The following is a 26,717-nucleotide window of genomic DNA, read 5'->3' on the forward strand; positions in this document are numbered from 1 at the left end:
GGAGAACTCATGAGCAACTCATTAAGAAAGGGGGAAGCACTCAGTCAATTCTGCTTTAAAGTTATCCTTCAACTCAGGCAGCATAATTTCATTTGCAGGCTGTAATTAAAGCTATAATTGGGGTTTGACTAGATCACGGACTTATGGGGTGAGTTTAGATTGCTTCTTTAAAAACACTGGTGGTTACAAAAGTGTTGATAATTTTTGAGTGTGAGAAACAGTGAAAATAGGTAGGTCACCAAGTACTGGAAGTATTTCTTTGACCAGGTTGCAATTTTACATAACCTACAATCTCATGTGCACAAGAAAAAGTTGCTGGAAGTATTTAAATACCCTGGATTGGTGCCTTACATATTCCCTTTGGATTAAGGTGGTAACTCACACACACAAAACAATGTAGGCTTTGACTTCACTGCTTAAAAAGCTTAATGTGTGTCTGTGTGTGGCTTTTTACCTTAAGGTAAGTAATGTTTGTCACCCATCCAGAGGAAAAAAGTAGGGAGAGGGAAAGAAAACATTTGTTTTACAAGAGAGGGGAACATTACAACGTTAACTCAGGTTTTGAGAGTAAGGTTGATCTTGGTGAGTTTATCTCAAAATGAAATAAATATAGCTCCTTCACAGTCTCAAAATGCAACTGACTTCCTTTCCTTATTCAAAAATGCCTGTCATCTCAAACAATTGCTTGTTTTCAGGCTAACTTCTTCAACTTACCTCAGAAGCCCTTCCCACCGCCCTTAGATCCAGGATGAGTCAGTCAGAAATTAATTAACAGATCCCTGATAGACTAACACCTGCTAACAGGATCTTGGCATTCTCTTAGGATTTTTTTCAGATTAAGTCTTCATATAAATGTTTTAAAATATTATAGTCCAATATTTTCTTTTGATCAGCTTCAGATCAAGCAAAGAACCAACCACACAGGGCTATTTTCTCAAAGGAGCTCCAAAAATTAATATTTAAACTAAAAAAAAAAAAAAGAGAAAAATTACCCTCATGTACAAATAATGAGTTTTCTCACATAAACAGAAAACATGGAAGGAATTTCTAAGGCTTTCCTTCACTGCAGACTCTATCAGGCTCAGATGCAAGTTTAGTGCACACCTTGTGCACAGCTGTTTTGTTCCAGCCAGCATCAGCAGTCCCTTGGCCGTAGGGTAGACCCAAAGTAACTCAAATTGTTACTCCCAAGATAATTGCAGTGAAACTGCATGCCACGGGCAGTTGCAACAGCCACGACGGGATGGTCTCTCCATCCCCCCGGCACTCATCCCTCTGCAAAACTCTGATAATGAAGCTGGTGCTCCACATCTCCCCACAGCTCGCCACTTGGGTTTTCTCTGTTGTCACCATCTTCCGTGTTAGAAACAGCAGAAGAGTAACCAGTGATAATCCCCAGGGGCAGTAAAACTCTTCCTCAGGCCAAGCTCATGCTGCAGATGCCTATTGGCAGAGCCACAGGCATCATCTCCAACCAATACAGCTGTGTTGGCAAAAGCTCATGTGTAGGTGCAATTAAAGCAGCAAAGCTGCACTTTCACTGAGGCTAGTTTTAGTCTAGGATACCCAGGAATAAACTGCACTGGCTTATATCACCCGATAAAACTCAGAAGTTTTATTAATTTCCTTCTGCAGAGATAGCTATATTGAAGAGTCCCCCCCGTTCCCATACGACACCACACAGATACCCTCGCTTCTCCTCCTCCTCTCTCACTTTTGATTGCAGACAGCAGCAATGACTTTCATGTAGTTCATAGGAGGAACACTTTCCTCGTGCTGACTTCACTATTTGGGGAGCTTTGTTTTAGTACAGCAAACACCTAACCTCCTGTTTAGGAAAATCGGCCTTAGAAGTATGGCTAAAAATAACCGCTATCAGATAAACCTGCTTGTGACCTTGGTTTGTTTTTTTTCTTTTTGCCACTAGTATGCTCCCTACATTTTGAGCTCTAAGTGCAAGCGCTGCTTTGACTGTTATAAAATAGAAATGGGTCAGGAGACAAAAACATTTAGTATTTGACAGAAAACCCAACACCTGTTATAGTTTATTTGCAAACTGGCAATTCAGGTCACTCAACAATGCAGCCAAACTGGTGAGTTCCCCTGCAGCAGTTGTGCTTACTCCATTGTTAAGAAATTATTATTAGAAATTGTTACCATTAAGAAATTAATATTTTCCTTTTTCTTCAACAGCAGCTTTGAAATACAAGGAAAGATTTATGGCAAAGCTTCTAGGCCTGTAAAAATTACTGGAATTTCTGTAAAAGCTGAAGAATTAATACTGCCTGGTGGTTTGCCCTTGTAGTTGTACCACCTGGATGCTGAGCTGTGAGATAAGAGCTCTGTCTGTGTTTTCTGAGATTTGCCACCATTAAGCAGTTTAAAGATTTTTCAAGTTAAAACTTGGATATCGCTAATGAGGTTTTAGTTCTCCTCCCTGTGCCCTTTCCTTGGTGGTAATCGGGAGGATACATTTGGATTCACTGAGGAACACAACCCTGCTGTTTACTAGGAGGTTTATGCAGCATCTGGCTCCAGCCAGGGAGCAGACCTCAGAGAGGGGAGGGGAGTTCTGCTTTCTGCAGGGCTTCTCACTCGTCATGGGGATGCTGCTGTGGTGTCATCATTAAAAAATGTTGGCTTTGCTTTTGTTGGTCAATACTGCAAAATGATTCCTGACATTTCTGCTGTGTATTTTGGGAGAAATCTGTTTCAGTCTTGAACTGGGCTTTTAATTCAAAAAAAATGCCTTCCATCTAAAGAGATTAAAGATCATATTTGTTTAATGTACTGGTTTGTTCAAGGAAATCTCCAAAAATTATTAGCTGTGAGAATTGCGTTTATCATGCAGGCCTGTGTCTGGATTAGATTATAATTGTCTTCCATTCAGTTACTCAGATACTTTCCTGATCACTCATCGAGAATATTATTTTCCCTTCTTCTTGTGGTTTCCTTTTCCTTCCTTGTGGCTGGAACTCTAATTTTACTTCTGATAAAAGCTTGTGGCTTTCGTTTAGTTGGCTTACACTAACTGAACAGCACACAGACTGAGATGTTGTCAGTTTAATAACTATGAAATAAATCCATCCATAATGCCTAAATACATGCATGGGTAGGGGTATGCATAACCATCAGAGCACAATGTTGTAACTAGTGTCACTTAATACCTGGATCTGGATAACTGGAACACAGTGACTTAAACACAGTAACTGGCGGTGCTTGCTGTTCAAACATTGCCATTTCATTTATACCAGGGCTGCTGGAGTCCTGCAAGCGAGGTAGGGAAGGGCAAGAGTCCTGCCTTTGAGCTCAGGCTAAGGCACGTAACCTGCCAGAGCTGCCCAGGCCATTGGGAAAGGCTTGTGATGCTGAATGGTCGCTGCAAAGGAAACTGGTTTTCATCACTCACTTGCACTCAGGCTCTGGTGTGGGAGCAAAGAAAGGAGTGGCACAGAAATTCAGGGAGATTCATCTAATAACTGACATTTCTGTAGATCTAGAAAGGGACATAGACCTTGAGACCCTCCATGTCTGACTTCTAGGAGTTGTTGGCTCTGAAAGTGAACATCCTATTTGTCTTGGGAACAAAATGAGTCTGCGTTGAATTACCTAAGTATGATAGAAAAATTCTTGGATTGTGGTCCTCAAGCAATTGGGTAGAGAGAGCCAGCTAGTTCATTCTTTCAGCCTCAAGCTGTTTAGTTTGTTCAGGGTTTGGTTTGGATTTGGGTTTTTTTAGGATAGCGATAATATTGGATGAGTTTTATGCTGAATTCATTATCAGTGCAGGTTAGGACTCAGTAGAGCCTTGCTGTCAAATTATACCTCAGAGAGGACTGAGTATCTGCCCCCTGCCTAATTTATGACCGTCCATCAGGGTTAGGTGAGAAGTGGGTGCCAAGATGCAAAGGTCTGCCACAACAGCAGCAGTTCTGAGCATGCACAGTAGCAGAACCTGAAGAAATTTACTTTCAAAAACACTAGGAAAATTAACAACTTGGAAATAAGCAACTATTTTTTCCTGAGACTGCCTTTATTATCAATTACTGTATCTTAATTTTTGCATGGTTTTGCATCAAGCTGTGGCCTGTGCAAGCATTTCAGTTTAGTGAAATGGAGCTGCTTATTTCTTCTCTATGTCATCAGTGATAATATGGAATAAGACCAGATATGAATCGCTGCTGTATTCTAGGAGGCAGACTCCAGACCTCTATCATTGTTCTTGGTGGATAAGCCAGTATTGCTGGACCTAGTGAAACCATGGCCATTTACATCAAAGAAGTTAGACTGAGCTTTGGTGTACAATTCACATACTTTTGCAATCCGGGGCAACTGTGCTTTATTTTAAGTTGAAAAGTTTTCAAAGAACTTCATTTAAATGAATAGTCTTTATCTATAACATTTTCTGGATTTTCATTTTTTCATACACTTTGCATTCCCCCAATTAAAAAAATCTTCATTTCTTTTTCCTTGTATACTTGCCCTTATTCCTCACTGTGTGTTTATTTATAGCCACCGAGATTCCAAGTATCTCCGGATCAGCCCAGAGTTTTCTCATAAATACATCACACTGAAATCAAGCAATAATATAAAATGTTGCGTATTCCCAGCAAAGGAGGTGGCATTGATGCAGCAAATGAAATCATTGATGAAAACAAACCTGGAAATACAGGAAGATCTTTCCTATGTGATACATAAAATCTGCTTCATAGACAAAGGATAGTATCTGCTTCATGCAGCTTTCAGTGATGCCTTGGGCAACATTTTTAAATATGGATGCCTTCTGGTCATCTTCCAAAGTCAGCTTGCTCAGACACAAGCAATATTTAAATGGATAGACTGGGGTTTGAATGTGTAAAAAAGTGATTATTCTCCTCTGGAGCCTTGTGCATTGTATACAGAATAGGTTTGGTGTTTAAGCTGATGGTGTAAAGCTGGTTTACCAGGAAATATCAACAAAATTACCATTTTGATCCAACTGATTCTTGACTTCAGCATAAGCAGCTCTGCAGCATGTCTGCCCCATTGCTGCTGCTCTTTGGTTAAACTACTCCTGAGGGACTCCAGACTGCCAGACTGAAGAGCTAGTGAAAGCTTTTATATAAAAGTAACTGTATGGCATTTGGTTTTTATAGATCATAAAGATATTCAGAAATATTTGCTTTCTTTTTAATTATTATTTGTTATTCTGGAAGCCTTTGTTTTAAACGGAGCTCTCATAAATAGGCTCAGCAGCCAGTAAATCCATTGGGCCCTCCACAGACTAGAAAAACATCTTTATTCTGCTGTGCTCTGAATGAGCTCCAGAGATTCCCCTGACTGACAGAATAAGAAAATTTACTTCTTCGACAAGCTGAAGTAACCCACATAATAAAGCGTAATTCACTTCCAGTCAATCTCCTCCCATTCCTACTTTGTTCCAGCCTCTATCTGATTTTTCAGCTGGATATAAATACTAATTTACTTGCTTCAGTTATGTTTAATATGGTTTTACAGCTGCAGACCTGGATGCTGTCCTGTGCCTGCCTGTGAATCGCGTATGAGACAGCCCTGAACTTCCTGTTTATGCTGAAACCACTAAAATTGTGTTTTTCTGTTTCACAAAAGTTGCTAAGTGAAAAAAAATGTAGCATATAGTGACAGGATATCATCACCACGATTTTACTCCATTTTTTTAAAAAACAGTGTTCATTAATAACAATGTTCAGAGTACTACTTTTTATGTTTTGCTTTGATTCTAAACAGACAACTTGGGAAGGAGCTAGCCCATTTTTATTGGGTTTGGGTTTGTTTGGTTTTTTCATTTATTGGAAGGGTAATTGCTTCTTGAATGAAGTTTTATTTGTGTGTTTTTTTAATTTGGTTTCTTGAACTGTGAATAGGAGGTGAGCATGGGAAGTATCAGTTTTCTGGCTGTGAGGGTGGCTGGGTCACCGCTAGCAGCAAAGACTTTTTTAAAAAAACTACAGAAAAGAAAGCTTTGACTGTTTAGAACTAGTTTAATGCATTCAGTGTTCTTTACAGACTGGAAGTGATGACTACACCAAGTTACACGTGCAGATTTCTAAGAATGCTTGGTACAAAATTATGTTTTTAACACTGGACGGCAACAAGGTCAAGAGCAGGTGCCTTTGGGGAATCTTACTATAATAGCCCTCGAGTAGATTGCCCAGATAAAAAAGAAAGGTGACAAATTGACGAATGAACCTGAAAGCGTTCTAGTGGGAAAATTCCATCTAGGCTCACTAAAGATTTTTTAGGTTTTAAGCATTAGTTAAATCATTTTCTTTCACTAGCATTATTTCAGCAATCAAAGAACTGAATATCCTTTACTGCAGTTGAGTAAACTCTGAAAGTCAATCCCTTGGACAGCTGAAGATGTCAAATAAATACGTAATCACACAATCTGATTGGGTTCTAATGCTGGTGAGCAAACAGCTCAAGGTCTTAAAAAGTACTGCTGTTCACGACAGGCTTATTTTTTATGTGATATGGACTGTGTTGCTAATCAGATGTGGTATGTTTCTGTCTTTCAGATTTACCACTGGATTATAGATTTACACGATTTTCTTCAAATAGCTCAGCAACTGCTGGGTACTACCCAAGCCCTCCAAGAGCACTGCTGCCAAATGAGGAGTCAGTGACTATGAAATAGGTTGTCGGCTTTTTCCTTAAATAACCCTGTGGCCCTTACTTAAACTGCTATTGAATACTAATTGGTGAAAATGCTGTGTGATGCTTCATAAAATGATGGATTAAAGCAGACTCCTGTGTAGACTTGTGTTTCACTTGTTTCTCTAGTCCAGCCAGAGCAGGTGAGCAATGCATCCTTCTCTCTAAATCTTCTGACCACCACTACCTTTCACAAAGTGCTGTTGGCTTTTTCCGTGCACTGCCCAAAGCCTTCAAGAGAAATGTAATAGTAATAACTCATCCCAAGTTACAGTCTACATTTTCAAGGACATTTTCAATACTATCCCTATGTAAGGTGATGCTGTTGGCTACCGTAAGCCCCAAGAAAGCCATGAACCAGACCTTCAGCCTTAATTCATTGAGAGTTACCTTGGATAGCCCAGGTTATCGCTGTAGATCAGATCGTTTTGCAGGCTCTGAGGAATTTATTCTCTCACTGTAACTGCTGGAGATACAGAAAGACTGAGGCCCAAAGAGAAAGATGCGTCATACCCAAAAAGATACTGGAATAGGATTTAGGCAACTAAATGCAGACTGATAGTCCTGGAAGCCTTTGCCACGTGCTTTGTATTCCTGAAAGTGCCTAACCACTGTTCAACAATAAGGTTCCCTTACTTGCCTTTTCCTTCTTCAGTCTTCAGCACCTCAAGAGTCAGAGCTCTTCTGCAGGAGGAGGGAACCCTGTGTACAGTTCCCTTCTCAACTTGGGTGGATTCAAACCCATATTCTCCAACTCCCTGCGAAATCCTTCCAAGAGTAGGAAGGATATAGCACCCAGCTATATAGAGCCATCTTTGCTAAGTACAGGCTGAAGACATCAACTGAATATATGCTTTCTTATAGGATAATTTCAGAAAACGGGCATCCTGTTCTCCATGGATTCAGTTCCAAAGACCCATTCCTCAGTGCTTTGGACAGGGAACCTTTGGTAACTAACACAGGGTAGCGGATGAAAAAACATGTCAAAGACACTTGTTTAGGCAGCATTTTTTTCACACTAGGGTGACAGATTTTTGGATAAATTTCCCCAGAAGTTTAAAGAACAATAAACAGAAAAATTATTTTCTTTTTTATAAGAGAAAGAATTTATTTTCTTAGGCCTAGACAATTATCAGAATGGATTTAACTTGTGTTGACATTTAACTTGTGTCACTGCAGCTCACTCTAAATTTTTGCAGCTTACCAGTTAAAATACTTTGTCAGACACAAACACCATTCCACCTCATTTCAGAGATATCAGCTTTTGTTTCCATAATTTTTTCCTACCTTTACATAGGATGTTATTTTCACATTCTTGTGGTCCAGTATACTTACAACTAACATGCAAGAATCCCAAATTAACATTAAACATTATTTTTTTGAAAGGGAAACATATGAGGAAAAAAATGATATAAACTTTCCTTTAAACAAGGTGAGTAAGGAAGGAAAATGAAAGCGCCATTCTCCTCATAAACTTTAGGTTGAAAATGTTTGACTCAGGAAGCTAACATTAAGTAATACTTCGGCTTATTTTGAAATCTTGAGATTAGCATCAATGTCTTGGGCAACAAATGTAGCTCATGATGAGGGTATGATTAGTATTAAGCAGAGAGATACCCAGATTAAAATCTCAGATCCCTGATTACAGCATCAGTTGAAATTCTAACCTGACTCAAGTAATCCTCTGCAAAGAATTTCCAGTATTTTAAGCCCTCACACTTATTGTTCTGAATTTGAAACTGTTTTTTGTAGGTTGGGTTTTTTTTCTTGTTTTTTTAAAGAAAATTAATCAAAATTGAATAGTTAATGAAAATTAGAGTGAAAACCCTCTAAGTAAGTCCTTGGTTCCTGGCATCTCAGTGGAGAAGCAGTATTTTTTTTTGATGGAAAGGTGACACATTCTAAGGACAGCCTGAACACAAAGCTCACAAGAAGAAACGCATACATGGACTTGCTCAGCTGGTAGGTAATGGTACCCATTTCTGACAAAGGCTGTCACCAGCCATTCGCTGCCAGAAGGACCACACAGTAGCAGAGAAAGGAACGGATAACAGAAGGCTCCTGTGAGCATGACTCAATGTGCCACCACAGCCTCCGGCTGCAGGAAGACTCAGGAAATATAACTGAAGGATTTGCCAAAATGTCAAAGTTCCTCTGAAATCAGGATTTAATGACTCTTACTAAGGACTTCTTATTCAAGAATCTCTGAAAATTATACAGGTCTTACTACAAAGCGGAGGTTGGTAAAGGAAGAACTTCCAGGAGGACAATTGGTGCTGTGGCAACAGGAGAGCTCTTGGAAATGGAGGTGGCATGGAGACACGGAGAAGAAATGCGCATGGCAGAAAACTGGTAGAGAGCTGGCCAAATTTAACATGACACTATAAAGACACCATCTTTCCTTCTTCCTTCCTTCTCTTTTTTTTTTTTTTCCCTGACCCCTGGAAATCTCTGAAATTTCTTGGATTCTCTTGTAAGAGGCCATTGTGAGAGACAGAAAGATCGCTGAAGTGCCTGCAAAACTATCTTGAGTATCAGCAGGGAGATATAAAGTTGCAGAGATTCTTTAAAAGCACTGTGTCTGGTTATACAGCCCTGAAAGCCACAGTTCTGCTTAAACCCAGACATGAATACCAAGTCTCTTGGCATCTGTTTTGGTGTAAAGCACGTGTCTGAATTTTAAAATAAAGAAAATTTATTTCTGAAAAAGATATACGTTCTCTGAATTTACTTTATAGCTGACAAGCAAAAAGAAAAAAGGGAGACAAAGTCATCACAAACCAGTGCAAGGGAAGGATCTTGCTACAGCCTTGAGCAAAGCAAAATTTGACTGACTCTGAATAAAAGATACATAAATCAACCAAAACCTAGTATAAATTAATATCCTTAATACCTATAGGGAAGTCAGCTTTGATTCAAAGCAGAGCTCACTGCAAGGGTTTCCTGAATAGGGCTTGATCCTGGAAACTAAAGGCTTCTTAATCCCCAGGGAGTAAAAGGTAAATAAACAAACACAGAGAGCTTATCCATGATGGATACAGGGCACTGCTGGACACAGGCCTTCCTGAGACTGCTGGGGTTCTCCAGCTCGCCTGGGTCCCAGGTGTGTGATAATGCAGCAGCGCTGGAGCAATTTCTAAGGGAATTCACAGGAAAATTTGATTACAGGCACCAGGAACCAGCACTCCCAAAACTGGTTTAAATCTGCGTAAGTAGCAAGCAGCTGTTGTCCAGCCTGGTGTGACAGCCTACTGAGGGAAAAACCATCTATAAAACAGGGTTGCAGGACCATGAAAAGGCAGGTTTGTACACAGATGTCCGACAGGAAGATCTTTTGGCCTGCAGAAGGGCTCCCATACCCCAGGCAGGGTGGCTGGACTGGCCCTCCAGTGTCCTAGGGTTTGAAACACTGTGTAACCACTGGTCTTACCCATCCCCTTAATGACCCGTGATGCTCCAAATGTTATCTGCATTCAAATAAATAACCTTTAGCCCTGCCCACATTGCCTAGCATGATGTTTTATAGCAGTAGTTGGCTATAGCAATTGAAAACAATATGAACTTTTCACTATGACAAGTGAACCTGTGCATGCCATGTCCTCCCAGGTCACGTTCTCCCAGCAGCTTGACAGGCTGCTGCTGCTGCAGGGTCTTAGTCTTTTTGACAGCTAGTTTAGAAATTGAAGAAATGTAACCTACTTCACTGGCAAGTTGGAGGTTACTTATCGGTTGCTATATTATAAAATAGGATGCAGAAAAATGCCATACACAATACTGATCTTTGTTTGAAGGGCAATAAGTATCAGCTTTGGCCCAGCTCCAAGTCATCGGCCCTAACACACCCTGAATCAGACCTGGCTACAGCCAGGTTGCAAACCATGTAACCCTCTGTAAAGGCTGGCTCATCATGAGGTTGCGCTAATTCCAAACTCTTCACTTGCATGTTCCTGAGAAACTGTCATTCTCCCATAGGAACTCCAATTATTTTTTCCTTTTCAGGAGTCCTAATCCAACCTGAGAGTGGGGTACGGCCAACACCTATAGCCCTAGAAAAATTAATGATTTCCAACCTGGCCTTGGAGTGCTTCTCTTTCCTATAGATGTATAGTTTTATTTTCTAGCTACGTAGAACAATATACAATTTGTACAATATACAATCATCTTTCTTGGCATCAGTAGAGATGTGAACTTAAATTTCTCACAGTGGCCTTGTTTGAAGTGTTTGTCATGACTTGTCCAATCACATAACAAATAAATATTGTAGCTTCACATTTAAGTCTTTCCTCCTGGGGCCAAGTATGCATTAAATCATACCAAGGCCAATGACAGCAGAGAGTGAGAACATAGACCTTAGCAGAGAGATGCTGTCAGTGAAAAGGCAGTGTCTGCGCTTCCATGTCAGCCTTCTTTTGCCACCACAGGGATCAAAAATGCAGTAAGTGTAAAACATACTTTTGTACACAGCCTTGATGTTTTACAGTACAGTTTCTCAGAAAGTCAGGTTTAGAGATAAAACCCACTTCTATGCAAAAACGTAAAAGCCTCACATGCTACACCATACAGCGAGGGATCTGGTAGGAAGGTGTCGCCTCTGACTCCCCTGGTGAGGGGGCACGGCATGGGGCATCCTGCTGATCCTCAGCATCGTGGCAGGAACACGACATGTTTTCTGGTACGTTTACAAGATTAACTTTTCAAACAAAATATGCCTCTTTTTGTACACATTCTTGGAGGCAGATAGTATTTCCACTGAAGCATAGCATCAGATCTAGGAGGGAAACCACACGGCTAAGCTACAGAAACCTTGTCTGCAGAGTGGCAGGTGTAATGGCTCTAGTGGTGTAGCCACAGATACCTGTTCTTAACAACTGCCCACAGACCAGCCCCTCCAGCAGGCACAGAGCTGATCCAGAACACCCTGGGGGAAAGGTTCAATCCCATTATGAATCCAGTTACCTATAATTTTGTTTCCTGCAGCCATGAATAACAGGAACATCAAATGGCCTTGGTGAGTGATGGGAGAGGAAAAAAAAATCAAGGATTTCTTCAGAAAGTTTTCAGTGCAAGAAACAAATCCCACTTTTCCATAAGCATTATAAATAGAAATGCTTAACTTGATAACAGAGCTTGAATTAGGGCCAAAATAAAATGGAATCCAGGAAGTTAAACAGACTCAGAGGTTTCCAGCTCGAAAAGCTTGCCAGCATCTTTACAGGGCAAACTGGGGATTCCTATCTACAGGTCAATGTTCTAGTATTCTGTGACCAGCATGACCGATCATTTTCTTGAATATACATCAAAGGTGTAAGGGAAATCTTTTCAGTATGAGCTGGGTACCCACAGCAGTTCTCTGGCAAGCTTGTCAAGACCACAGATGTTTGCAGCTGACCAGGTGTCACAGTTCGCAGAAGGGCAAACATCTGAAGCACCGTGTCTAACTTCTGACCTGCTGCAGCTAAACTGATTTGATCAGAACTGTGCTAAAAATCCCTCTTGCTTCCCACTCACGCTGCCAGAGCGCATACGTAGTTCTCTCACACATGGTCATAATGACTTTTAAATACTTGCACGGGGGTGAGAAACGATTGCAGCCACTTCAAAACTATGTTACGGCTTCCAGCCCTTTTTGCAAATTAGAGGGTGCAAGACACAAAATGGCAGCAGCACAAATGGAATAACAGTCTGCACAGCCCCCACCACAGCTCCGATGGCCCAGGCCAAGCAGATTCTGCCAGCCAGAATGGTATTTCTATTTCCCATTGTACAAACCCTTAAACACTCAGTTTGATTTCCTCTTACATGGTTGAAGAACTTATGTCCCTTTCAAGAGTGAAGAAAATCATAAACTATCTTGCACTGTATACAGGAGGAAAAAAATAGATGTTCTTGTCCAAAATTTATGAAAGCAGTATTTTCAGTTTATATCTTAAGAAAACAAGTTCACTAACTTGCAATAGCCTTTGTCCTGTCACAACACTAAAACAACTCCAAAAGTTGTGGCTCCATGTGCCTAATAAATTTACATTTAAAAAATTACTTTTTAAAGCCTCCACCACCTCTGAGGAATAAAAGTATAGGTGAATAAAGCAAGTCTTTTCTTGCCTTATCTCAAAATAACACCCGAGAATTGCAGTTTTCTTGCTATGCCATCCCCTGGGACCTCACCCCACACCGAGAATTTAAATGGGTGCTCCCAGGTGCTGAGCAGCCTGCAAATTACATTAATCCAGAGAAAGAAGATGCCACTGTAAATTTTGCAAGAAGATACATGATATTCTGAAATTGAGAGATAAAAAATTCATCTTATACTGACAGAAGGCCTCAAAAATACCTACTGAAGGGCTGCTGTTGAAACAGCAGTGTTGGAGACAGCAGCAGTGAACTTTTATCCCTATTTTCTCCCTCAAAACTGCCCAGAAAAAAAGGCATGACTGCCCAGATATATATATAGACACACAAACAGGCAGCAGTTAAGGGCAGGATCCCATGACAGGGAATCCCAGAGACTAAGGGAATGAGGGAATTATCTGCATTTCACAGGAGGTGTGGGGTTTTACGTCAATTAAACAAACTAAGCACTCTTAGGTAGTAAGCAGGGAAATCTCTAGATCAGTAGTAGACATGTGATGGAAAACAGAGTATAGATGAAGCTCAAGAAGGATAAGTTTGAGAGTCAGCATGAGCTGACATTAATAGCTCAACAGGGCAATAGATGGCTAGAGGGTATCAGGGAACCTGATATATTATTTACATATATTACAGTGAATAGTAATTACCAAGATGTATCTATTGTGTGGTGTTTACCTCTTTCCTCTAACCTTTCTCCTGTTACTGCACAGGACTTGGAGTACCTGGTACATTACTAATATTAATCCATACACAAAATTGAGAAGGGGGGGGGGGGGAATTGTAACGTGAAAACAATTAAATTCATATCAGAAAATAGATATAGTAACCATTAGTATGACCACTGTCAAATAGATATTATTAAAAGTAACTGCAAAAGTTTTTGTATATATGTATACACATTTAGAAACTATTGCTGTGTAGAGTGACTGCCAGTGACTCACAAATATGGGGGCGTATGAGTGAATGAATTATAATGAAGCAGTTACAGGAGCCCCTGAAATACTCAACAGCAGTGCCCCAAAAGCCCCAGAACTATACACACAATAACCAACTATTGATGCAGACCAGTGCAACAACCTCATGAAGCCCCTGAAAACTAAGAGCAGAGACAGCTGTCTTTAGGGAGTATGTATGACTACAACAACAGCAACCAGTTGGTGAACACCATTGCTTCAGAATCAAGTGCGCAGAATTGATCACTACGGTATCCTCTAGTGCTGCACAGGTAAGTATTTAAGTGGGAATTAATTTTTAATGCCTGTGTTTGTGTTTGATCAAATGGCCCACCTTTGAGTCTTGGCTGCAACTAGGATGCAGCAAATCAGAGTGAGATGGTTACAAAGAGAAGTGGAGAGTCAGCAACAAGTTCAAATACAGTCTCCAAGACACACCTTTTCATTCACATATCTCTAGTGTAAGGAGGAAGAGAAAGACATGAGAAACATAAGAATCAGGGGTGGGGATAAGTAAGCAACTTGTAAATATTTTCATTAATTCCAGCAGTTGTTTAGCCATCTGCTTGGCTTTCCACATATCAAGTGACTCCATAAAATAGGTGGATTCTAGCCTTTAAAAATACCTTTCACTGAAAACAGTGTGTTACAAATGAAAAATGTTATTGCAACATACCTGGCATCTAGAGAGGGAGATTGTGGCAGTCAGCTCTAAGGGAGCGCTCGCCGAGCCTGTCTTTGGAAGGTTTCTCTCAGTATGAGCATTAATGGTTTGTGCTCCCCAGGGGATACCGCTCGGTTTACAACATCGCAAAAATTTGGAAGGAAAGAAGTTGACATGTTGAGAAAGGTCACACATTTGAGAACATAAAGTAACAAGCAATTCAGCTGAATGAAAAGCCACATGCTGCTGGGTGCCCCCCCACTCCAACCTGTTCTGATCATTACCAGAGGGAAGAAAGGGTAAGTGCTAAAGAAGGAGCAGGCCAGTTAGGCAACCTGACAGCTGCTAGAAGGAGATAAACATAAACCCAGCTGATGCCTACACAAAGGTAAAAGCAATAAAATGGATTCTGCTGTTGAAAGGCACAGATGACATGATACATGTAATTTTTTATTGGATCCAGGTATTTTTTGGCATTTCACAGTATGTACCTATGTCCCTGCTTTGTGGTTGCTCTCTTCCTGACATGTCTGAGGACCATGAATCTGTCTCCATTCACCAGTGTTTTACCTTGTTACTGATGCTGCCCATCATGTTGTTATCCATTCCCTAAGAAATCTGCAGGAATTTTTTCTCATCTGACTTTCTGTCTGCTGGCCTCGGGCTAAACCAGACTGAACACATGGTGAGAGCAAGAAAGGGGGAAAGAAAGGAAATGTAAAGCAGAGAAAGATGTTCTATTTACATACAAAGAGCTGTTTAGGAAACACATCTAGTGCTTTCCCCTTCCAGCTACCCTACTGATAATTTGGCTAGCACAGTGTAGGAGGGTAAAACGCTGCATCTGTGGAAAGAGAGAAGCGTTTCCAGTCTGTCAATGTAGCAGCAGACAAAGGAGGGAAGAAGCAGTTGTTGCACTAACATACACTTCCAGTCCCATAAATGTACCTGACACCTGATAGAGCCATAGGAAACAACTGGCTAGATTTTCCTGTGAGATAAATTGCTTTGTGCCACACTAAACATGCCCCAGGCAGGAACGTGTCCTGATGAGTTAGGCAAGATTTCCAGATTTCCAAGTCTTTCTGATTCTCAGGGCTGATTTCAGGCTACTTCTTTTCATTACCCAGTTTTGGAGCTGTGACTGTTTCTGCCCATTGCCTGCACAGTGAGCCAGAGCCCCAAATCCCCAAGTAGTAAATGGTATGAATCATGCAACACTCTCATAAACTTGAAGGACATAGTAGGAACAACAACGAAGTTAGGACACTGTCTGGTCCACACCCTGGCTGGAAAAGAGGAGATAGCCAACATTCCCCCATATGAGGCTGGAATTGGGATAAGTTTTGAAAAACAGAGCTGCCTTCATGTGGCACTAATAAAATCCAGGGGGAAGAGTTAGAGAGAACAGCTCAGATCAAGGACAGCAGGGTGAGCATTATGCAAGTATCCAGATTTGCAATTCTGCAGTTCAGCTCCAAGGAGAGATTGGCCTAACACTCTTGTCCTACAGATTTCAGCTCACAGGGCTAAAACAGAAATCACCACAGCTGGACACAAAAGGCAAAGGGAACACAAGGGTTATGGTCATAAGAAAATTAATTGTTTTGGAGAATTAGTGAAAGAATCCAGAGAATTTTGTATTTTTCTCTCTTTTCATTTGAAGAGGTTTGTCACTTAATGACAAAAGTAGAAGCGCCTCTTACATGGAAATTAAGAGACCAGACAGATCACACAGAGAACAGGACTTCAGTGCTAGGGAGGTACCTTAAAAAAAACAACAAAACAAACACACAGAAGAAAAAAGGAAAAAAAAAAAAGCTATTGCATAGGCTGGGCAGGAAGAAAGAAAAGAATGGCCAAGGCTGTGTATGTGGAACAGACTGAATGACATACAGCTTCCCTCTTTAGCCTAACTTCTTCAGTCACAAAGAAAGAAAAAGGAAACGTCCCCCCATTTTCACAACTAAGTGAGAACCAAAAGCTTTAAAATGTATGAAACATCAGCAGATACTTGGTGTCTCCTCCAGAAAGGATAAGTTCTACATCACTGGCCTACCGCCCTGCTGCCTTCCTTTCTCCCTGCCCTTGCACAGCGATGGGGGCTCGCTCTCTCTTCATGTCCCCATGACCCAGCTCCTCAATGCAGCAGGAAAATAAAGCGCCTTTCCCTTCCCTGCAAGCCAGACAACCACAGGGTCTTCTCGGAAGTTTTCGCTTCTCTAACTTCATTTACTATAAGGTGGAAAAAAGGATAGATGTTACCAAGATGTTACCAAGAGCTGGTTGCTCACAGTCTCAGATGCCAGAGACATTTTCAAGACGTGCACTGTATACTTCGGTGTCTAAGGCAGTGACTTCTATGTGTGTGACCTACAAAAATTGCCATTGTTGTAAAAGGGCACATTTCCCACATACGTTTGGCTCAGTCACACAGACACCAGACATTTCATGTTCCTGGTAATGTTGCTTGCCATAAAAGCCAAGAAAACATAAATAGCATGTGACGTATGAGTAGAACAGTGTCTGACCTGAACACTTTTCAATTTTCATGGAACATGTTCTGCACAATTGGACAAGTCAATGGTCTTTAGCTCCAAAAGGCAAATTTAGCTCCTCTCCTAAATCCATTCTGGAGCAAAGCCACCTGAAAGGTCAGTTTGCTCTATGTTTCAGTGTCTCATGATGTAATATAAGGAAATGACAGCTACAAAAATTATTAACCTCAGTGAGACCCTTCCAATAAAAAAGAGGAGAGAACAAATCTAGCATTCTGATACTTGGGAGCAGAGAGGGAGTGAGAGATTTCAGGGACAGAAGCACCAAGGGAGTGGAAATTGTATAATGGTATGCTACTGAGTCAGTCATTTAAACCAACTTTATGATTGGTGCTCAGAATAGGTAGCTTGGGGACAGGATTTGCCACATCTTAAAGAAGACATATAAAGCAAGTCAGAATAATTCTGTCCCAAAAGTATTTATTTTTCTCTGCAGTCATAAAGAGAGTCTAACATGACTAGATCAGAGGTACTTATCAGTCAAGTATGGAACAAAAGTTCATGACACATTCAGAGATTAGACGGATCTGACCCATAATTTCTGCTCCAGAGTGACACTGTTCTATTGTTTAAGTGTTTTCTTCTTGCTGTCAGCAGCAACAAATTCACTGGCATGCAGCAAGGCTAGCAAACCACCGAGAGAAGCTCAGCCTTAGCAAGGGAGGTTATACCCATTGCTAAAGAGGTGAAGGGCACAGGAAGATCAAAGAGGAGCCATAATCTTGCCTGTGCAAGCAGCAGTTTGAACAAAATCACACAAAACAGGACTGCAAAGGACTTTGACAGGTCATCTGGACCGCCCCTTGCTTTAAGGCAAGATCCATCAGACTTTCTAGACCTGAATTGTTCTTGTCAAATATATGTCCAACTTGTACTTTAAAAGCCTCCAGGGACAGAAGTGCCGTTCATTCCTGTTTTGTTTACCCTTATAGATTACTTTTTTTTTCTTATTTAGCCTACATTTCTCTTACTGCAACTTACATGCTATTCTCAGAGGATGTGGCTAAGATCTTATTATCTCCTTTTGAGCAGTTTTTATTTAGTTGAAGGTTGTTATCACATCTTCCTCCAATCTCATCCTCAGGCTAATTTTTTCAGTCTTTCCATATACATGGTGCTTGCTAAACCTAGGGTCATTCTCATTTCAAAATTGTCAGTGGCAACGCTGAAATTAATCTAGAATGGACAGATCTTGCCTCTCTTCGATATCCCTAAATCATCCTATGAATTTTCTTTATTTCTTTAGCCTGACAAGCACCCTGTGAGTTATTGGGAAGTAAAGCAAGCCCCATGTTACACAAGAGGACATAAGGCAGAGAGGATCTGTGGCTCTCCACTCCGTGTATGTACCTCCACCATAGTCCAGCTGCACAGCAGAGCAAGATCCAAGCACATCCAAGCTTATCCTCTATGAGACAGAAACCCAAGCGCCCAGGGTGTAGGGGAGCCACAGTGTGCTTTGCCCAGGCCAGGGTAAGGCAGCACAGCACAGTTTCTCTACGATATAGATAGATACAACCACAGACTAAGGTCAGGATTTCAAAAGCTTTTTGGGCAGGTGACCATTCTGTTCACAATTGTAAGGGCTAATTCCATTTAACTTGAGGTCAGATACTTAATGTATTTAAATACCATGATGCAGATACGTGACCAGTACTTAGATACCTCCCTTCTCACCGCTTTAGGCATCCCAATGATTTTATAAATTCCAGCAGAATTGTCCTGTTAGCCACATCAGGCCTGACTGAGGGACTCTGTAGCTCTTCTCATGCTCATTCATGTCACAACATTGATATTTTCCAACTCTACTATCAATGCAGTATAGCACAATACCGTTCAAATAGGTGTTTAGAAACGTATCTTCTAATGATTAATTTAGTGTTTGCATGACTGAAACTGAAGCACTTACTGCTTTTAGGCATGTCATTACTGGTAAAAAAAGCAAGCCTTCATTCCAGGCTCTGGCATTGCTCTCGGAGTTTGCAGTAACAGCTTGCGGATCCCTATTCATCACGCTGTCAATAGGTATCGCTGGGAAATACAACAGGAGTGAAGGGGTGAAGGGAAATGTATAGCTTCTAGTTTTCACTAGTTTATTAACCTCGATAGAACAGCAAGAAATCACACTGAAAACCACGAAAAGCCTGTATAAAACCATCCTCAGAAAACAGCTTTTACATTGGAAAGCTGAGGAACTGAGCACTTCGAGCCCACTGACCGATTCAGTAACATCAGCAAACACATTATTAAAATGAAGAATAAGGTTTGTGAAAGGCAAACTTCAGGTAGGACACCATCTTGGTCTGTCACACGCATTTTTCTTTTCATTTCAGTTGAGTAGTCAGAAGATGATAAAACACGCTTAGCTTTCAGAACCCAACAAACATTTGGAATTCTTCACTTCGTACTTTCTCTTTGTTCTAGTGGCTGAGAAAGCAAAGAGAACTGTTCCAAAGGACCGTTTATTTCATCTTATATTTTTATATTACTTTCCTAAGTATCTTCAGTAGTGCGGCTGCAAAACACGTCTGTGAGGCTGCCCTCGAATGGTGACGGTGTTGCAGGTTTTTGTTCTACACGGGAAACGTTGATGTAAGTCACCCCGCACCGAAAGGGGCAGATTGAGGAATTGGCTTCTTGCCTCTTTGCTGGCTGGAGGGACCTTTGGGACGGGGCCCTTTGCTCTCGTACAGCACGGTGGCAGCGCGGGAGGTGGATGCTGCGGGTGAGCGGGTCACCCTGGCGGCTCCCGCCTCCGCCGCCCCCCTTGCCCGAGCCGCGGTGCCGCTGCCCTCCGTCTGGGTGCAGAACCCCGACCTGCCGACACCGCGGTGCGGGGCCAGCCCGCTCCCCGCGGAGACACGGGTTCCCCCGCCAGAAGGGGAATTCGGGTATTTCTGCGCAGTACGAGACGGGGAGGAGCGGGCCGGGAGGAAAATCCGTGCGGCCGCCGGCACCGAGTAAGAGCCGAGCGCACGCAAAGCGAAACCAGCGCCCGGGGGCTGCGCAGCCCCGGTGCCGGCCGCCAGCCGCGTCGGCGGGGCCGTGAGGGCCGGGCGGGCTCCCCCGCCGCCCCCGCCCGGCGCTGCGGTCCCCGCGGCGGCCCGAGCGCGCCCGCGGCCGCCATGGCGTGAGGGGCCGGCGGGCCGGGGCGGAGGGCCGGGAGAGGTAAGGAGGGAGGGCGGAGGGCGGGGAGGCGGGAGGTGGAGCGGGGGGGAGTCACTTTCTTCCTGAGTTGAAAAGCGCCCCCCCCCGCGCCGTCCCCCGCGGCTGCCGCGGAGAAACTTTCCGGCTGCGAGCGGCGGGGCCGCGCCGGGCAGGGGCCGCCGGCGGTGAGTGCCCGTGCGGCGCGGGCAGCGCTGCCCTCCGCGCCCCGCCGCGCCGTCCCGACCCTCGGCTTCGCTCCGCTCCGCCGGGCGGCCGCCCCCGCCCCTCCTGCCCGCGGCGGGCCCGGCGGCGGGGCGGGCCCCGGGAGCGCCCCTGCGCCCGCGCCAGGCTGGGGCATCGGTTGCCGGCCGATTCGGGGCGGGGGAGGTCGGACCCAGCGCCCCCGTCCCCGTGGCGCGGGGCCCGCGGTGGGCGCTGCCGGCGGCGTTAGCGGGGGCACCGGGCGTCGGCGGGCGCCCCGCGGCAGGGCCCCCAGCTCGACCCGGGGCGGGGGCCGGGGGCGTCCCGCGGGCAGCGGCCCCCGGGCACGGGATTTTCCGGGCTGTCCGCGGCGGTGCGGGGCGGCGCGGTGGGGGGTGCGTTCAGGGCACCCCGCCGGGGGTGCTGGGCCGCCCGCAGGATGGGCCCCGCCGGCGGCGCGGTGCGGTGCGGTGCGCGCGGGGGACGCAGCTGGCTCTGTGCGGGCTGCGCCCAGGCTAACAGCTCCCTGCTCTCCCGTAGCACCATCGCCGCAGGAGCCTCCCAGCCGCTTGCTGCCCGGTGAAGCCTCCCAAGCATGCGTGTGTGAAAGGTAAGCGGTAGCATCCTCGTCTTGCACCTAGGGAAGCTGAGAGGCAGGAAAAGAGCCATCTGCCCGATGCGACTTCCAGCCGCTTTTTTGTTGTTGGAAAAGTCGTTAAGTGACCTGGGACCACAGCTGTTGACGCAGGCAGTCCGCTCTCCTCAGCTCTCAGGACGGCAAGCTGCAGCTCCTTTAGCCATTATGGCATGGAATCGGTGCATCGGCACTTGGTGGCATCCAATGCCAGTTCCTAACATTCACGTTGGTATGAATGAAAGTAGCCGCTCTCTCTGCTTTTCTGTCCATTCCTCTTGAAACCGTGTAAAGCTGTGATGTACTTCCAGCACTTTTCAAGCTGGAGTGGCTTCTTCGGATGTAAGCAATGGCAATGTAAGAAATAGATAAAATTGTGAATGAAATACAGGAAATATTGCTCAACTAGGTGGAGATTTTTGGTTGCCCTAAGAAGATCAATTGCAGTTTAAACAACACTGGACTTTTAATACGGTCTGAACAAAGACAAAGCAAACCTCGGCTAAATATTGCCACATTATGTTTATCATGCCAACAATTATTATAACTCATTGCAATATTTCAAAAAAGGAACAATTTAGCTGAAGGGCAGCAGTGGGAATCAATAATTCTGATGCTGTTTATTACTCTGAAAGACTCTTGTTGGGTAGCCTTGGGCAAGTCACTCCACCTCTCCATGGCTCTGTTTCCTTCCCCATAAAACAGATAAATGTGCTTGCTTGCTTCACAGGGGTGTTGAGAAGTTTAATTAATTTGTTTCGTAACTACTTGGAGATCCTTGGGTGCATTTTTCTACAGAAGCGCTAAATATTTTTTCAACTATGAGTTCTTTTATTGTGTGTCATTGCTTATGTGTGTTTCTTCAGTGACCTAAATTAGCAAAGTTTTTACTTGAAATCTCCGAAGTAGCAGTTCTGGGTTGGGGTTCTCTTGGCTGTCTGTAAACTCCGCTAGGATGCGAAACTAGAATATACTAATCACAGCGTGTTTTACTGAGACTGAACTATTTGTACTTTAAGAAAATGTAATTTTCTTTTCTTATTCGAAATAAGAGCTTCCTTTTTGTTGTTTTGTTTGAAGCATTGTGATACTCCACATAATTTTGAATTGCCATGGAAAGAACTGGCCGTTACTTAATGCAAAAGAAAGAGATGAGCATAGTTTATAAACATACCTGTGTCCTTTACTGTGGAGACTGACCTCACAAGACATGTGGTGCTGTTTTTCCACTGCATATTTGTACACAACATCCTCTAAAACCTATTCTTCAGTCATAGAATATATGGGTTGCAAAGGAAGAAAGGCAAGAGCTGAACAAATGGTCTGAACAGAAATTGAACAAAACAAGTTGATAGATTTTGGTTGCCTAAGCAACTTCGGTCTTTACTACAGTGTATATTATTTAACTAGATATTTCGTAAAAGTCACCACCACAATGGAGAGGAAAATATGTTTAATTACCTGGCAAAATTTTAGATGTGATTTCCATAGGTTGCATACAGTTACAAGTAAAAAGGAGTAGCTGAAAGTGCTGAAAGTAGCTGAAAGTTTTAGAGTGACATGTGAACTTTGGTACTTTATAAAGGCTCATGCCTTTAGAAACACTGTGTTCATAAGGTCTGTGAGTACCATTTCTTTTCCTCAAGTCCAGTGACCACAAGCACATAAGTTTTTTTCAAAACTGAATGCAAATAAAGCCTAGATCAGTGGTGGTAGAAAGTCATTCCCATCATCAGGCAGCTCTTGGGTTGTGACTGAACATAGTATATATGCTGGTGGAGAAATGGTCGCATCCATCAGTACTCAGCAGTCTGAGCAGTGATACCTAATGTTAAATGAGGCTGTAAACAATCTCTAAAACTGAAGTGTCCCTTCTCAAAAGTGATTGCGTTTAGCTAAAACTGAGTCACATTCTTAGGCTTGTGTGTGAAGACTTGCACATCTGGCACCCACAACGTAGTCTAGCAATGAGCAGAAAGAAATTTAGTTACTACTGCTATTGTTCCTGGACATTTTGCAAGAAATAAAGCCTGTTTTCCCTGGGTTTGGGGTTGGGGTTTTTTGGGTTTTTTTCTGAAAGGATTGAAAAAATAATTAAGCAACTTTCTGTAACCGTTGTTTCATGGCTTAAACTTGGTAATCCGAGTGTTTGTTGGGTGAATGAAAATATGACTTTTGCTTAGCAGGTTATATTTAATTGGTAAGTATGATATCTCGGCAGCAAGTTTGTCCTGGCTGTTTACACCTTCTTTTCTGCATCCATTCAGCTGGAATAGATAAAAGAGCTTAGTTACAGTAGCGTAGTCCCCTAAAGCTGTTAAACCATGGTACCAGTGACTGTAGCCAATTATCTATTATAAATAGACTCAATATATGGTGGAAAGTCCTTCCTTTGAGCTACTTTTCTGTTTAGATGGGTAAGCTTTGTACCAATGTCTGTTAGCCCTGCTAAGCCCAGCTGGGATATGGTGAGGGTGTGACAAAGCTGCATTAGCAAAAACCCCAAAGCCTTGTGTGCTGCGCTTTGGCGGGACTCAGTTATCTGCTCAGGATGGGAACAGAGCAGAGGAGGGGATTAAAGCCTGCTAGAAAAAAAGCTGATGTCACCTGGGACCTTTCTTATGAATGCTTTGTCAGTAGGAGTTTAGCAGGAGCGTAGCGTTGGTAACAGACTGCTGACCAGAGGGGTCTGGTCATTTTGGGAATGACACGAAGGTCAGACAGAAAGCTGGAGGTAGTTTCTCACATCAGGTGCTGGCTGTCACCTGCTCTTGGGACATAGTTAGGTGTGAAAGCCCAGGCACAATGCGGCCATTATGTACCCAGTCTGGAATTACCTTTGTCTGGTCTTTCTGTCTTTCCCCTTGCTTAGACTCACATAGTATAGAGCAGGAATTGGCGATAGCGTTGTTTACATCAGGCAATGGGTTGTAGGGACCCTGGTCACTTGACTCAAGCAGGTGTTGTATCTCAGTACCAGATAAATATAATTCTAACATAAGAGTTCTTTCACCACAAGTTGTCCTGGTTTATGTTCATTTTGGGGTGTGTTGGTTTTTTTATTTATTTATTTTTATCAGTAATGTTATAAATACTGAATGGTTTCTAGAAGCCTGGTAACCCTCTTAAGTCTTCTAATCAAATGGCTGCCTAGAGTTGTTACAGTATTTTCAAAAGTGTTTGAAAGTATTTCTGTGGATGTCACATCATTTTAAAGCATTTTAATCAGATCCTTGCAACTGTGGTGCATCACACTTTTTTGCCAAAGCAGTCTGTCAGGTTTCAGTTCTGCTGCAAGAGCTATGCCTGCACAAACCCAAAGGTCAGGAATAACATGATACAATTCTAAATTTCAGAATTAACCTGTAATTTTGTGGTTGTGTTGACACATACACGAATTGCTCATGCCAACTCTGAGTAGCTGAATTTTGCAGGAGTAATATAGCCAATAACTTCATCTGCAGCTGGAGGCTCTGTCCATGAAAATTTGTCTCTTCTTATCAGGGGTATTCTGGGCAGCAGTGGGGGCATTAATAACCCCGAAGGAGCTACAGGACAATACGTTTCATTGTCTCTCAAGTTTTTACCTTGAAAATATAAGCTGCACCTGGGTGTGTATATATATTATATCTATCAGGAGAGAAAAAGGAACTGTATGCTATATCTAGATGTGTATAGAAACCACAGATGATGATAACAGATGAAAGCAACAGAGGTAACAACAGAATTGTACCAATAATAATGAACAGCATATTGATCTGCAGAGAGATGTACCTACCAGGTAGGGTGGTGCAGTTTAGGCCTACAAACACAGACACATTTATCCTGTAGCAAAAGGAAGAGTAGTTCTTCTGTGTGAATACACGTTTGGGGTCTGTGTACACACATTGTAAGATTATGTGTAGATTATATAAAAGCAAGTGTTGATTTAAATTGCTTAGATTGCAGTCTTTGTAGGTTCGTAAATTGACTAGCATAGGTGCCTTTGGACTTTGCTGATGCTCCTATATGCTGTCACAATACTAAAATGAATAATTGTTGTGGTTTAACCCCAACCAAATGAAGCCCAACGCAGCTGCTCACTCACTCCCCTTGGTGGGACAGGGGAGAGAATTGGAAAAGTAAGTGAGAAAACTCATGGGCTGAAATAAAGGCAGTTTAATAGCTAAAGCAAAAGCCACGCACGCAAGCAAGCAAAACAAAAACAAGGCATCCATTCACCACTCCCCATGGGCAGGCAGGTGTTCAGCCACTCCCAGGAAAGCAGGGCTCCATCACGCATCACGGTTACTTGGGAAGACAAACGCCATCGCTCTAAATGTTCCCCCCTCCCTCTTCCTCCTTCCTCCCCCAGCTTTTATTGCTGAGCATGACATCATATGGTATGGAATTTGGTCAGTGTGGTCAGCTGTCCCAGCTGTGTCCCCTCCCAACTTCTTGTGCCCACCCAGCCCTCTAGCTGGTGGGGTGGGATGAGGAGCAGAAAAGGCCTTGGCCCTGTGCAAGCACTGCTGGGCAATAGCTAAAACATCCCTGAATTATCAACATTGTTTCCAGCACAAGTCCAAAACAAGCCCCATACTAGCTACCAAGAAGAAAATTAACTCTACCCCTGCCAAAACCAGCACAATAATGAATACAAATTTAATAGTTTTGTATGTAAGACCAATTCATAAACAGGATATGGAAACTTAGATAAAATGAGTTTTGATCCCATAGCAACTGAAGGATGTGATGCATTTTAGAATTCCTGTCTATAAATATGACGTCCTGTGGAAATGCTTTACAAATACAAATATTTATTTGGTGTCTTCAACTACTGAAGTCTGTAGATAGATGTACAGAGAGTGAGAACTGGTTTTGTAAAACTCCAACGGAAACACTTCATCTGTTTCCAGCGTCGTGGAGGCAGCTGAATGAAGGACAATTAAAACAATAAGCAGGAAAGATTAAAACTGTTAAATATACACAGTAGAGGAGAACAACAAGCCAGGGGACTTAAAACATTTAGAAGTATCTGGAAGAGTAAAGGTCAAGGCTAACAAAGAAGTGTTAGTTGGAAAAGAGGATAGAAATTAAAGTCAGAAATAGAAACACTGGTCTCACAATCAAGACATTTCTGGTGCTGTAATCAACCTCCTGCGCAGTGAGGGCAGCAGCTGCACGGCATGCAGCACTGAGTGTGCTGGATTAGACACAAGGAGGAATTCTGTTTTGACAGCAATGAATCTGGCTTCTTCCTTTTGCATATATGATTCGCACCCCCAAGCCCCCGGCCCAGTCCTTTATTTGTGCATCCTGGGCATTGCGATCTCACTCTGAAGATTTCCCGGCCCTTCCTGTGTGCTGTGGTTGTACCACTCGATCCATGCAGAGTCCACGGTCTCGGTTACCTCGGATCCTCTCTTCCATTGCTCGCTTGCTCTTGTGAGGCACAGTTGTGCTTCCCGGTTGTAGGCTGCTGTCTGAGGAAACCCTAAGTGTGGTTTCCGATACCCCACACCGAAGGGCTCACAGCCTTGCAGACCCCCTGAATGGGTCTGTGTGCATGGGCAAGGGAGATCCGTTACTTCCAAGCAGCTGCCAAAGGAATACTGTTTCACCACCCAAATTGCTACAGGTGCTTTGTGTTTCTGCTGTGTGTGTTACCATCATAGTCCTAGGCACCAACAAATGCCCTACGTGCTGTAACAACAGAGTGGATGAATGAGTGGTTTGATTGACTTCTGGGACATTAATGGAGCAGATGAACATAGTTA

General features: G+C 43.0%; 2 protein-coding genes across 4 annotated transcripts in view; both read left to right on the forward strand.

Annotated features, from left to right (window-relative positions):
• Positions 1-6,777, forward strand: part of NT5DC1 (5'-nucleotidase domain containing 1) — a 148,539-nt gene extending 141,762 nt beyond the window's left edge. Inside the window, exon 12 of the mRNA XM_037391259.1 lies at positions 6,537-6,777. Coding sequence (XP_037247156.1) covers positions 6,537-6,655 — 119 coding nt within the window. The 3' untranslated portion in view covers positions 6,656-6,777. The remainder of the gene's footprint in view (positions 1-6,536) is intronic.
• A 12,953-nt stretch (positions 6,778-19,730) lies between these two features.
• The window catches only part of DSE (dermatan sulfate epimerase), a 37,206-nt gene continuing 30,219 nt past the window's right edge, over positions 19,731-26,717 (forward strand). Inside the window, exons 1-2 of one of the 3 annotated variants that reach the window (XM_037392133.1) lie at positions 19,731-19,936; positions 20,865-20,934. The gene's annotated coding sequence lies outside the window, so the exon portion shown is untranslated. Of the gene's footprint in view, positions 19,937-20,227; positions 20,309-20,780; positions 20,935-26,717 lie in introns of those variants that run through there. The other 2 variants (XM_037392135.1, XM_037392132.1) reach the window with 2 other exon arrangements.

Source organism: Falco rusticolus, chromosome 6 (assembly GCF_015220075.1).
Source record: "Falco rusticolus isolate bFalRus1 chromosome 6, bFalRus1.pri, whole genome shotgun sequence".
Classification (NCBI taxonomy): domain Eukaryota; kingdom Metazoa; phylum Chordata; class Aves; order Falconiformes; family Falconidae; genus Falco; species Falco rusticolus.